The sequence below is a fragment of the Gadus morhua genome, chromosome 8 (assembly GCF_902167405.1).
Source record: "Gadus morhua chromosome 8, gadMor3.0, whole genome shotgun sequence".
NCBI lineage: Eukaryota > Metazoa > Chordata > Actinopteri > Gadiformes > Gadidae > Gadus > Gadus morhua.
Window position 1 is genome coordinate 1,778,505 of NC_044055.1, and position 15,000 is coordinate 1,793,504.

At 46.0% G+C, this 15,000-nt stretch overlaps 1 protein-coding gene across 2 annotated transcripts in view; it reads right to left on the bottom strand.

The window, feature by feature from the left end:
* The window catches only part of ak5 (adenylate kinase 5), a 56,508-nt gene that overhangs the window by 6,374 nt on the left and 35,134 nt on the right, over nt 1-15,000 (bottom strand). For both annotated transcript variants that reach the window (XM_030364876.1, XM_030364877.1), the window contains exons 9-11: nt 13,951-14,029; nt 12,904-12,951; nt 559-716 (exon numbers count right to left, since the gene is read on the bottom strand). In XM_030364876.1, the coding sequence (XP_030220736.1) occupies nt 559-716; nt 12,904-12,951; nt 13,951-14,029 (285 nt within the window). The remainder of the gene's footprint in view (nt 1-558; nt 717-12,903; nt 12,952-13,950; nt 14,030-15,000) is intronic.

The window sequence follows — 15,000 nt, forward strand, 5'->3', positions numbered from 1 at the left end:
TTGTCCGAGGTTCCGGCCCGCCACGACTCAAAGCCGGGGGTCATTGTGCAAGACTCAGAATTCCTCTCTCTCCCTAAAGCCTGAAGCGCTCCGGCCGCATCGACACAGATGAAGATATTGTCTCGGAGTTCTTCCAAAATAGAATTGAGTCGTACACGGAGTGTGCGCTGAAAACAAAGCGCCCTTGTGATTGAATCGCACTCCCCTGGCTCTACTACTCCGTCCAACAACGTGAAGGGAGATCGGCCGACCGTAGGGTCAAGCCAAGTCTTCTATCACTGCCAAACGACGCTAATCGTCTAGAATTCATTCAGGTGATTCGGCTCACACAGGACAGTACTAGACCACACAGAACAAGGGAGACAACAAGTCTGGCTAGACACACACAAAAGACGTCCCATTAAAACACACGCGTTGTTTCCAGTGTGGGAACACAATCAATAAAAGCAGCTTGGACAACGTGCTGGAGGACACGGCTCTGTAAGCACAGCAGACGAGGAGGGTCGCTGGGCCCTCACAGCCTGGGGATGGGGGCTCTTTGAGGACCGGGTCACCCACCTCGGGCACCGGCTCGCCGCGCTCCAGGACGTCCTGTAGGTGGCGCCCCCGGTCGCCGTGGCTCTGCAGCTCGCGGACCAGCAGCTCCGCCGGGCTGACCCGGGCCAGGCCCAGGCGGTCTGCCGTGACCCCGCTCTGCTGGAGAGCCTGGGCTGAGCCTGAGAGGGAAGACCCACGCACGCACGCACGCACACGCACGCAATCACACGCACACAAACACACACGTACACACACACACACACACACACACACACACACACACACATATGTTACTTAACGTCAGGTTGTTTGTCACCCATAGGTTTCTCAAGGCACATTTTACTTTGAAGACAGAAACGAGTATCATTGCCAGTTATATATTTTCGGTTATTTATTGAGAATATCACACGTTCGCGGGAAAAGCCACGTTCAGGCAGGAAAGCGAGATCACGCTGCCGGTGCTTAGAGAACTCCTCGTCAATCAACACTTTTTTTCCATGCCCCGTGTATTACAGAGGGCATGCCAATGCACATGCGCCCGCGAGAATGTGCATAAATCGTTCAATCGTTGTCGTCACTTCCGTCCTAGAGGCAACCGGTCCTTCCCTCACCAGTGGCTGATTCTTCCCGTGAACAAACCCGCTACCGCTGTATTCATCCGCATCGTCCAGGGGGAACATCCCCCCGTGGATTTATGTTTAGATTTAGCCTGAGCTCAACTTTCAGTTCTCTTTCAGTTGTAGTTCGTTTTGAACCTTGTTGGTTCTTTATGCTTTATTTTTGCCGGGTTTCTTTTTGGCAATGAAAATCATTTTGGTCTCTCTCTCTCTCTCTCTCTCTCTCTCTCTCTCTCTCTCTCTCTCTCTCTCTCTCTCTCTCTCTCTCTCTCTCTCTCTCTCTCTCTCTCTCTCTCTCGCTCTCTCTCTCTCTCTCTCTCTCTCTCTCTCGTCAGACCACTCTAGAAGCCACCTGTCGATCACTGCAGATCTGCTTCCATCATATTTAAGTCCAGCAGAGAGGATGAGAGCAGAATACGAGTCAATCATGTATTGACCAATCCATAATGATGAATAATTAATGCATAGCACTTTGCATAAGACCAGGATTTGGGAATCGAATACAGATGAGGGACCAACCTCTTTTTACAATCTAAATTTTACATTTTACAACTGTTTTTTTTACAACACACACACACACACACACACACACACACACACACACACACACACACACACACACACACACACACACACACACACACACACACACACACACAACACACACACACAACACACAACACACACCCGTACCATATTTGCATGCAGGTGTTGGAACATGCACTGGTTAACCCTTGCTTGGTGCCCCTTATGAACTCTGAGCCGGCGTTTAGATCCAGAGCTCCGAACAAACTCCTAGTTCCTTAAGGGCTGATTATGGTCCCACGTTCCCGCAACGCAGCGACCCCACAGACGCTTCGACGCAGTCGGGAACCTTCATGGTTCTGTGTCGGGGTTTAGTGAGCGGACCAATCACAGCCCTCGCTGCTGCGTCGCCTCGACGGAAGGTTACGATTATTGGGAGGCGCACGTCCGGCCCTTGCGGAGAGGGAAGGAGGGTCCGCAAGGAGAGTCCGCAAGGACGTAAGGTGTCCCCTTGAACGTGGAACCATAATCAGCGCTTAAGGATTCCTCTTTCATTGCCGTTTGAATTGACGATGAGGCCTTGAGCGAAGCCTTCGTCGGAGGTGCTTCATCATCATCATCATCACCCAGAGAAGGGCAGCAATAAGACAGGACACCCCCCCTCACCCCCCCATACATCCATATTCCCCTCGACTCCACGTGACATTAAGGCAACATGAGAGAGGAGAGAGAGAGAGAGTGTTGGAGCCATAACGGAAGTATGGCATAATGAAATGGAAACAATAATAATTTATATATCTATGGTTAATTTGAGTTTGTATTCTGTCTGGCTCCCCCAGTAGGTCAGTTATATTGTCGCAGTCATTCAGCTAATTAAAGGGATTTAATTCACCTGCGGGACTGTAACAGAAACGAGAGTTAGACGGGGAAGCGGGACAGTTTTTTGACCGCAAACAATCGCAAACAATATTCGCAAATGTTGGCAAATAAGTATAGTTAGCAAGAAGAATCATTTTGTTTGAAGCTTTATCTAATAAAGCATTTTTGATTGAACTTCGGATCGGATTGCCTACTTTGTACTTTGGATTGCGCGTCGTCTACCCCGCGCCTATAGTGGCCTTTTGATCTTGGCAAAAGGCCATTACATTAAGTAAAAAAACTCCGCCAGGACGAAGAGGATAAACACCGTATCGGAATGAAAACCACACCGGAGCCGACGTCTCGGACCGGCCATGAACACACCGGAGCGGACGTCTTGGAACGGCCGTGAGTAGGCCTACATGGATAAGTTCATGAATGAACCCGTACACAAGGCTGACAACGTGATGTCGGGATGTATAAAGAAGATGATGACGGTTGTTTAAAATGGAAAGTTGATTTGAATACCGGCGATTTGTGGATGCAAGCAGTGTAATAGGATACGGTGTTGCTGTATAAATGTCATTAAAGGAACAGCGCACACTTCGTCCGTGACACACGCCATAAAAAGAAATAAAACAACAACTTCATAATAAAGTGTGAATATGTCGGACATAGGCCTACTTCAGACTGCTGCTGACGCAGAAGCATTGTTAAAATCCCTCAAAGCCAACGCAGAGGGAAACTGGGATCATGCACAAGAAAGATGAATGAAATAAAAGCGTTGCTCATTGATGATGGAAATGTCGAGGAAGGTGTGGAAACATTTATTCAAGCTGTTAATGATTTTAAAAATGTTCATCATTCTGTGCAAAAGCTCCTATCAAAGGAGGAGAGAGGAGAGGATCATGTGGACTGGTAAGAGCCACGAATAACAAATTTCAAATACTTTGAGAAAGAGGTCAAAGTGTGGAAAGGCGAACAAATGGCTCAATCAAGGATTAATCCCCTTGACATTATTTCCAATGTGTCTCTACAATCAAAAGGATCAAGGGCTCAATCCTCAGTGTCATCTTCATTTAAAAAAGCAGCTGCTGAGAATGCGGCTCTGCTGACCCGAGCGGCAGCATTAAAGGAAAAACACGCTCTAAAACTTGAACTCAAGAAGCTGAACTGAAAGCAAGATTGGAACGACTGGAGCTGGACACAGAAATTGCAGCATCGGCTGCTAAAATAAAAGTTCTGCAAATGGATATGGATGAGGAAACTCAACAGGATGCAATGAACGATTATTTTAAAGCCAGCAAATTGAAGACCATTGACTCTATGGATCCTGAAGTCTCACCAGTGAGACTGGGTGCAGTACCCAAAACACCTCTCCAGCACACTGTTGAAACCTTTGGCTTTAGTCAGGATGTACAGAGCCAACGTAGCCCTCAGGCTCCAATAAAACAATCTAAGCCTTCAAGAATATGCATCACGGATGAATTAAGCCACAGTCATGAAACTCATGATAACCTCAGCACGGTGATAAAAGGTCAAGGAAATCTTGCTGAACTCATTATCACGCAGCAAAAGCTAGCCTTGCTACCGGCTAGGGAGATCACAGCATTTGATGGTGACCCGCTAAATTAGGGGGAGGGCATTTGAACACGTCATTGAAGATAAAACTAGTAGCAGTCAAGACAGGCTCTACTTTCTGGAACAGTACACATCAGGCCAGCCAAGGAGCCTTGTGCGCAGCTGTCTCCACATGGACGCGCGTAATGGATATGTCGAAGCCAAGCGGCTACTAGAGGAGCACTTTGGGGATGAAATTAAAAGAACCAACGCCTATATGGAGAAGGCGTTAAATTGGACAGCAGTCAGAGCTGATGATGGAAAAGGGCTCCATGCCTATGCGCTGTACCTAAGAGGATGCTGAAATGCAATGAGAAACTTAGAGTATATGGAAGAGCTCGATATGCCATCAAATTTAAGGTTTATAATTTCCAAACTTCCCTACAAGCTGCGTGAAAGATGGCAAACAGCAGCCTATGACACTTTACAGAGAACGAAGGGCAGAGCTAGATTCCATAACCTGGCGGAATTCATGGAAAGGCAAGCAAAAATACTTCTGGATCCACTGTTTGGGGATATACAAGACCACAACCCCCCTATCAGGAGGATAGTTACAAGGAACCAAGCAGTTGTTCCCAAGTCACCCAAAAACAGAGGCAGCAGCTTTGCGACCATAGTGGAACCATCCATTGAAGAAGAAAGCATCGTACCTTAAAATACACCAAGTTGGACCTTTAAGCAACAGCCTCAATGTATCAATCCTGCTTCTTCATGCAATTTCTGCAAAGCCAAACATGCACTCATTGATTGCCCAAAGTTTAAAGCCCATCCACACAAAGAAGAGGTAGACTTTCTGAAAATAAATGGCTATTGTTTTGGATGTCTGCTAAGAGGTCATATGAGCAAGAACTGCAGGAGACGGCTGACATGTGACTCATGTGACAAGTGTCAAAGGCCTCACCCAACCATACTGCATATAGAGAACATTGAAAACACAAACCTGGAACATCAGCCAACGTCCAGCCCAGCTGAAAGAAGAACAACTGTCAACAGTGCCCTTGTATCAGCAGGTGAATCAACTGGGGCCGGTAAGAACCTTCCGCTTGCCATTGTTCCCGTCAAAATCAAGGTTGACAAGGGAAATAGGTTCATCTCAACCTACGCTTTCCTTGACCCTGGCAGCTCAGCGTCATTCTGCATCGAGAATTTAATGAGGAAGTTGAGTCCAAAGGCTCGCAAAACAACAATTCTCCTAAGAACCATGGGTCAGGAAAGGCCTGTTAGGACTTACGAGATATCAGGGTTGGAGATAAGTCACTTGGATGGTAGCACATACCTTGATCTACCAAAGGTGTACACGCAGGACAAGATTCCTGTCTCCAAAGAAAATATACCCACCAAAAAGGATCTTGAAAGATGGCCTTATCTGAGCCGGATACAGCTGGACGAAATCGATGCGGATATCGAACTGCTGATTGGGATCGATGTTCCTAAGGCAATGGAACCCTGGGAAATAATAAATAGCGAAGGCAATGGCCCATATGCAGTCAAGACACTGTTTGGATGGGTGGTAAATGGTCCACTCTCTTCTTGCTCTGCTGTCGAACTTGGACCCAACGTGGTGTTAGCCAATCGAATATCGGTCTCAAATCTCAAGGACCTTCTCCTTGCGCAGTATAACCACGACTTCTGCGAAAAGGAGTATGACGAAAAGGAAGAAACATCGGATGAGGATAAAAGGTTCATGACGATGGCACGTGATTCCTTTGTTCTCAAAAATGGACACTACAGCTGCCTTTACCTTTTCGCAACAAAGACACAGTTATGCCAGACAACTATGCAGTGGCTCAACAACGCACTCTAAATCTCCTCAGGAAGTTTAAGAGGGATGCAGGATATGCCATGGAGTATAAAAGGTTCATGACTGAAGTGCTGGAAAAGGGATACGCAGAACAGGTGCCAATGGAACAGCTTCATCGTAAGGATGGACAGGTATGGCACATACCTCACCATGGTGTTTACCATCAACAGAAGGGTAATCTTCTGAGTTGTGTTCGATTGTGCTGCATCTTTTAAAGACACCTCTCTAAACCAGGAACTCCTCCAAGGACCCAATTTAACGAACACCCTCATAGGAGTCCTCCTCCGGTTCCGCCAAGAACAGATTGCCTTCATGGCAGACATTGAATCAATGTTCTACCGAGTGCAAGTCCAAGAACATCACAGGGACTTCCTCAGATTTCTATGGTGGCCAGGAGGAGACACCAGCAAACCCTTGGAGACCTACAGGATGAATGTCCACCTATTTGGTGCAGTGTCTTCTCCTAGCATCGCTAATTTCTTGCTTTAAGGCAAACTGCAGAAGACAATTGCCACAGGTACGACAGAGAAGTAACACAGACAATCAGGAACAAATTCAATGTCGACGACTGCCTCACATCTACAGCCACAGTGGAAGAAGCTATCAAGCTTATCAGTGACCTCAGAGAGGCATGTGCCCAAGGGGGCTTCTCATTGACCAAATGGGTCAGTAATAGCCGTGAAGTGCTGGCGAGTATTCCAGAACATCACAGAGCCAAGCAATTGAAGGAACTAGACTTAGACAATGAGAAGTTGCCGAAAAGTGACTCTTTCGCCATCAAGGTTGCCATCAAGGATAGAGCCCTTACCAGAAGAGGCATCCATTCTATGGTTAGCTCAATCTATGATCCATTGGGATTCCTTTCTCCATTCACCCTGAAAGCAAAACAAATACTCCAAGGACTCTGCAAATTAAAGTCAGGATGGGACCAAATTATCCCAGAAGACTTTTCCAACCAATGGCAGAGATGGATCACAGGACTGGAGCAGCGCAGCAGATTTACAGTGGATAGGTGCATGAAACCTGAGAATTTTGGACCTATAAGGACTGCAGAGCTCCATCACTTCAGTGATGCAAGTGAAATAGGTTACCGCACTGTCAGTTATCACAGGCTCACTAACACAGCAGGAAGGGTCTGCGTTGCATTTGTTCTGGGAAAATCAAGAGTGACTCCTCTCAAACAGATCACGATACCCAGGCTGGAGCTTACTGCAGCAGCACTTGCCATGAAAGTGGATCGGATGCTGAAGAGGGAACTACAACTGGAACTCAAGGACTCTGTTTTCTGGACGGATAGCACATCGGTATTGGGATATATCCACAACAAAACAAGAAGATACCATACCTTCGTTGCCAACAGAGTTTCATTGATCTGCGAACTATCTCAAGACAAACAATGGAGATATGTTAACTCTAAGGATAACCCAGCCGACGACGCTTCACGTGGGCTAAACATAGAGCCATTCTTGAAGTCGGTAAGAAGGCTGAAGGGTGCTCAGTTTCTAGAGATGGAGGAAACAGACTGGCCTGAAATTCCAGAGAGACTAGGACAAATCCCTCTAGATGATCCCGAGATCAAAAAGGAGGTCTTTGCAAACATCGTTAGTGTGGACACTAATCCAACCAGCATGTTGATTTGAGTATCTCCCTATCATGCAGCAGCGAAGCAAATGGCACAATCCTAAGCAGAACCTTCACCCTGATGATCTGGTCATCATAGTCAACGACACAGCACCAAGGAGCTCTTGGCTCATGGGCCGTGTGGTGAAGGCACTTCCTGGGCCAGGAGGGCTCGTTCGGAGTGACTTGGTGAAAACCAAGAGTAGCATCCTGCAGCGACCCATTCACAAGCTCTGCCTGCTCCTGGAGGCAGGTGACTGAGTGTGATGGAGTCGTGATTGTGAACAGAAACACACACCTGCACACATACCCCCTGAACCTTGAGTTTCTCATTTCCCATACATGCACGCACACATTTCATTGACTTTTGAACCCCTCATTGCCCATGAATTCATGCATGGATTTCCAAGGATTACTTTTCCCCAAAGGATTACCTTTTTGTTCCATGGATTGCTTTTTTCTTCCCAAGGATTGGATTATAATGAACTATGGATTACGAGAAATTATGATCTATGGACTCTGATGGGCTATGAAGTGTATGCAGTGTTTGTCTATTTATGAAATTGTTTACCTTGGCTCCTTATTTAATTGATTAATTGTCTTGCTACCGCGTCAACAATTAGGGGCCGGTATGTTGGAGCCATAACGGAAGTATGGCATAATGAAATGGAAGCAATAATAATTTATATATCTATGGTTAATTTGAGTTTGTATTCTGTCTGGCTCCCCCAGTAGGTCAGTTATATTGTCGCAGTCATTCAGCTAATTAAAGGGATTTAATTCACCTGCGGGACTATAACAGAAACGAGAGTTAGACGGGGAAGCGGGACAGTTTTCTGACCGCATACAATCGCAAACAATATTCGCAAATGTTGGCAAATAAGTATAGTTAGCAAGAATAATCATTTTGTTTGAAGCTTTATCTAATAAAGCATTTTTGATTGAACTTCGGATCGGATTGCCTACTTTGTTCTTTGGATTGCGCGTCGTCTACCCCGCTCCTATAGTGGCCTTTTAATCTTGGCAAAAGGCCACTACAGAGAGAGAGAGAGAGAGAGAGAGAGAGGCTGCCTTGGATTTAATTCAATAAAAAATATTTTAGGAAGGCTGAAGCCATCCACTGAAGATCCACTGCGTTAACACTAAATAGAACATGAGTTGAATTGGCTGCAGTTCTGTCTGTCTGCCTGTCCTCTCTCTCTCTCTCTCTCTCTCTCTCTCTCTCTCTCTCTCTCTCTCTCTCTCTCTCTCTCTCTCTCTCTTGTCGTATGCATTAGTATTCTGCCAGCCTAGCTTTTGGGAATCTGGAAAGAGAACCAAAAACTATAAGCCTGGCAGCCACTCTGGCTCCCATAATGAGCAGAGCTGTATCACACCAGCAGGTAGCTAACCCTATAACCCGATGGGGTTGTTGTAGGCTGGGGCCCAGATCAGATTTTTCCTCCTTGCTGTTAATTCTGATAATGGTTTGATTCAAATTGAAATCAGATTACAGTTTTTCTCAGTCGCTTTGGTACATTTCTCAGATCAGAATTGAAATTCTCAAAACTACCTTCACATCATTGTGTCGTTTGTGCACATCAAAAAAGTAGTTTCTCATTTCTTTGAACAAGTTGCAAATGCTTTGGTACATTCATGCAAATGATTATGTACAATTCTCTGCTCTTTCCTACATTATCAATTGCTTGTGTCATGTTGATCAAAATGTATTGTAATGGGTCTCTATTGAATAGTCTCACCCCCACAACATTTAGGCATTAGTTCATTGCAAAAGTCTTTGCATGCAAAATGGTTGAACAAGTTGTCATAATATGCCAAGCATATTTCTATACATTTCCATTAGACTTTTTTTCCAAATCCGTCCTGAATTGTTAATTTGCTACCAGGTGAATCTTGACTTTCTTTAAAGAAGGGAAATGTGTGAAGTGTAAGATCAACCAATGATCAACCAGTTTACTGGAATAAACTCAAAGGTGCATCTCCTGAACCATGAACTGGCAATACAGTTTTTCACTCACTCACTCACTCACTCACTCACTCACTCACTCACTCACTCACTCACTCACTCACTCACTCACTCACTCACTCACTGAGTGAGTGAGTGTGTCAGTGTGTAAGTGAGTGAGAGAGTGAGTGTGTAAGTAAATGAGTGCCTGACTGATTCAATGAGTGCCAGTCTGACTGACTCAATGATTGACTGCCTGTCTGTCTGACAGAGTCACTGGCTGTTTGACTGACTGAATGAATGTCCGTCTGTCTAAGTGACTGGCTGACTGAGTGAGTGAGTCTGGCTCCCTCATCAAAGGTTTCTCCCAGAAAGAGGGTGGAGAGTGGTGTGAGTGGTATGTCGGTGTTCCTGGAGTGTTTCATCACAGCTGTGGGAGCTGTGCTTCGAGCCGGACCGCCTAGTGTACGGAGAGATGAACTCTACATAACTTGAGCTTGTTGTTGTTGTGGGAATCAAATCAATAAGGCACCGGAAAACAGAGAATCACATATCTCAAGCGCAACCAATGTTTTTCACAGCTCCCAAACTAATGTGTGGGAATAGACACCAATCCCACACATTACTCTGTGTGTGTGTGTGTGTGTGTGTGTGTGTGTGTGTGTGTGTGTGTGTGTGTGTGTGTGTGTGTGTGTGTGTGTGTGTGTGTGTGTGTGCCTCAAGTGAGAGATAAACTGCTGGGACGCTCTCTTGATTCCCACACAGATTCAGCCTGCAAGTGTGAATCCTTCTATCACTACCTCGTCCCTGCCTACAGCCAGAGAGACAGATGGGATGGTGAGAAGGAGAAGAGGAAAAGATGCCAAGAAATGAGAGAGAGAGAGAGAGAGAGAGAGAGAGAGAGAGAGAGAGAGAGAAAGAGAGAGAGAGAGAGAGAGAGAGAGAGAGAGAGAGAGAAGCGGTGTTGTTGCGTTGTATTTCTTTTCTTTTGAACATGTAAATTGCCTTTCGCCTGTTAACTTGTTTCTCTGATCGCTCTTCTTTCGTGTTCTACCGCCTTGTTTGGACGACTGTCTCCAACTTCTCCGCGAACCGGGAAGTGAAAGCATTGTGAGACGGGGACACAGAGTGAGGAATGAGGGATGCAGTGCCAGAGACGAAGACAGCGGGTTGCCAGAACCAACTGGGAGGGTGGTGTAGGCTACGTCCAGTCGAGCTGGACCAGAGGCAGGTTGGCGTCTAGACCGAATCCCTTGCAGAAGCTGTCACACACGTCACCGCTCAAGAACCAATGAAAAGCGAGGAGGCGTCCAACACAAAGAACATGCATTTCTATTATTAAACATGATCGACGGAGGGGTCCCCAAAGCGATGTAAACCGATGCATCACGGCCCCCACAGCTCCACCCATCGATCGTAGAAACCTGTATGTTCACGCACGTATCTAGCAGGGCTCTGACGCACATGGCCGCTGCATGTATAGCAGGGGCGCTGAACGGGGCTGACGTCTAATGTGCGACGTCTAATCGTCTGATCTCAGTACTGACACACGCTCACAGATGGTGTTGACTTTCGGGCACAGTCATCGTCGGGCTTGATCGGCCGCTGGAGACAATGTGGCCCGGTTTTCAGAGCACACTCTGCCATCATTTGTGTGGGCGGACGCAATACGGGATGAATGTCGATCGTTCCACCACTTTTTTGGATGGTGCAAAGTGAGAAAACGACAGCAGCCAGCTGTGGGCTATGAACGCCTGAAACGAGGGCAGCAGGAACGGGATGATATCGTGTCGGTAGACGTGATACGTGGATACTGGCTTCGTTCGATTAGGAATGGGAAATAAAATGACAGATTGAACAGTTTGGTTTTGGATTGCTTCAAACTTGCAAATGGGCATAATGAGCCAACATGGTGAAAATGAGTTAATTTGTTTTATATGTTAAGCAGCAATCTAAGCATTTCAGGAAACAGGCTCTGTTTTGTGCACTCTTGACCATTTCCAGTCACACTGATCCAAATGCTAGAGAGGGTCTGACATACACAGTTCATTGAACTTTTATGAGTCATCATGCCTAATAACTAGACCATTAGGCCAGGGTCCAAAGCAGTCTGCTGATCTTCCAAAGAGCACCACACCGTTTTATTCAGCCTTTATCTGACAGGGAGAGTCCCACTTAGATTAAGAATCCATTTTTCATAGTAAACCTGGCCAAGACATGCATCATCATGAATACGAAACAAACAAGTACAGAGAGTAGACACAATGGAGAGTAAATGAAACAGAACTAAGAAAAAACTATAATAGGGAACTCATTTAAAAAAGAGACATTTCTAGGAGTAAAGGGAGTTTAGCGATCTCAGAGCTGCACATCTCCCAACCCAGGGATTCCTTCTACCTCTACAGATGAGTCATTCAGGTCAGTCCTGGCTTCCAGAATATTCCAGTGAATCAGCTTCTGTCTGTGTGTGTGTGTGTGTGTGTGTGTGTGTGTGTGTGTGTGTGTGTGTGTGTGTGTGTGTGTGTGTGTGTGTGTGTGTGTGTGTGTTGCTAATGATGTTCCAAACAACCTCCTCATGAGACGCGGGATTCATCCCTGTTTTATTGTTGACACATAATTAGTGTTAATGTTGTTTTTTTCTGCACAAAAGAACAAAGTAATGCTATGCTCTGAAGGTGTCCTTGATTCTGTGTCAGCACCAACCACCAGTCTCTGTGAATTCAGCTCTCTTTCAAAAGAAGTGACTTAAGTTATGCACCGCATATTTCCACAGCACAAACAATTTCAATTCATGCCAAGTTCAAACACACATCGAGTATCACAGTGTCTCATGAAAAACAACACAGCGCGAAATTCACCTTCCCTCGCCCACTCTCGCCCTCTCACTCACACACACACACACACACACACACACACACACACACACACACACACACACACACACACACACACACACACACACACACACACACACACACACACACACACACACACGTCGCAAGAAGTCAACTGCTTTGTAAGACTCCTCTTTTATAACTGTATTGTGCCCTTTGTGTAAACAGACTTTTTGAATCTTGGTACGATGTAGATTCAAGACAGGTTGTTTAATTGATTTCTGTGAACAGGGTCATATATTACCCGGAATAATCACAGGTGATTTAAATTCAATCAATCACATCATCACTTCCAGCTAAGTCGTCTCCAGTGTGCAGGACAATCATAGGACAAAGGAAAATCTGTCCTGGTTACTACGTCGTGTTCACTATATAGGGGTAGGCACTTAGGGCACAAGTGAGCCAATTCAAACATGATCGTAGAAGCCGGTATGAATGACCTGTTTGAGAGCGTCTGTGAGTGTGTGTGGCGGTGGATGTGCATACCTATCATGAAGATGACTTTTGGTTTCCTGACGTCTGTGCAGTCGGAACCTATCAGAGAGGAGAAGAGATGAGCGATATGCACGCACACATACACACACACACACACACACACACACACAGACAAGCACATGCACATACACACATGCGTGCACACACAAAAGCACATGAGTGCAAACACAAAGACAAACCAACACACATACACACAAACGCATACACACACACACACACACACACACACACACACACACACACACACACACACACACACACACACACACACACACACACACACACACACACAAGATAAGTATATGTTGCTAGATAGATGTATTGTTAGTGTTTTGTTTCTTACAACGCTGTTAATAATACAATATATTTTAAATCAATAATTATGATTCTTTGTGTCTCTTCCCTGTAGCCCCCCTGTCAAGGTTGTTGACATCGAAACATGGTCGTGGAGTATTGTCGAGTCTGGAAATTCCTCCCATTTCGATTGCTTTGATTGTTTTCAGCTGTGGTGATAAAAGTGTGTACTGAACGCTAATGTCATTCGCTGGTGGCGTGAACGTTGGTGGTGTCAGCACAGCAACCAGTAACATAACATTTGGTTCTGGGCCAGAGAACACATACAAAACATAACCACACATTCTGCGTTAGCCAATCAATGCTGCTGGGACCAATTCCAATAATTGGCCTTCATAACACACTCACACCTGTTGGTGAGTGTGTTAAGAGGTTGTTGAGAGGGTCCCTCCCCACAGCCAATGCCCAAAATGCACTTAGGATAAACGCTTGCAAAAAATTGTACAACAACAAATTCCATTATTTATATATTTCTTACAGTGTCTCATGAGCTAGACGCAACATGATACCTGATGGAAACTTTCCAGAGAGGGAAGTGTTGGCTGAACATATGGGATTGGTGCATGTGTGTGTACATTTGGTTTGCCAAGTGTGCACGTTACACACACACACACACACACACACACACACACACACGCACACGCACGCCGCAGACACACATCAACGGTAATCTCCAACACTCACTCTCTGCTGTTGCCTCACTGTAACCAATCTCCTCCACCTCCTCTCCCTCCTCTTCCTCCTCCTCTCCCTCCTCATCCTCCTGCCCACAGAGAGAAAGGAGAGAACGTCAAGGCTGAGGAAACGAGATAAGAGGCCACCACACAGAACCAGTGTGTGCAACGGCGTCTTGTACGAGGGCGAGTGAAACAGGAGGTGGCTGGTTCTCGGAGCGAGGGACAGTGTTTGTCGACATCCCACCTGTAAAGCCTTCCCGCGGTAAACAAGGAGGCTTATGAAGGAAGGCTTTAGCACGGCGAGCCTCCTCTCCCCGCGCTCCCACCTGCTGTCAGGTGGGAGCGCGGGGTCGGAGAATCACAGAGCGGGGGAACCAAACATACCAGAGTGGAGACTTTAATATCCTGCGTCGATAGCTGGCAGGGAGGGAAGCCGTTCAGTGATCCCCCTCATTTGATCTGTTAGCTCTACTGGTTTTGTTTGGACCATTAGTCGATTGTTGTATATTTCTGGAGGGCGTGAGCTGTGGTTGTTACAGAGTGGATTATATATTTCCCAAACAATGTATTAAACTATATTTCACTGTGGAGCAATATTTCACTGTATTAATGTTAATTAATGATGCCTGGTTAAACTCTACAGATGTTAATTTGCTCCGGGCAGTCTCTGCCGCGTTGTATTTTATTTTTTGCGCTGTCCCTGTTTGAATAAACAAATAAATGATAAAGCAGAAGATAATTGTGGAAGCCTACAGAGACCTTTAAGGACCTTTAATGCAGTCCAGTCCAACATTACAGAAGGTTTTAAGTGGTGGCTTGTTATGTGTGTGGTTGAAACTTGCCCTGCTCAATAATGCAGCGTTCGACCTCGCGTCCCGCACAGTGTCTTAACACGAAGCACTTCTCGTTGTTTTAACACTTACACAGCGAGGGAGAGGGAAAGAGAGGGGGAGGGAGAGAGTGGGAGAGAAAGAGAGAGAGAGAGCGAGAGGTGAGGGAGGGTGAGGGAGAGAGACAGAGAGAACGAGAACATTTTTATCGGCTTAATGTCCAACGT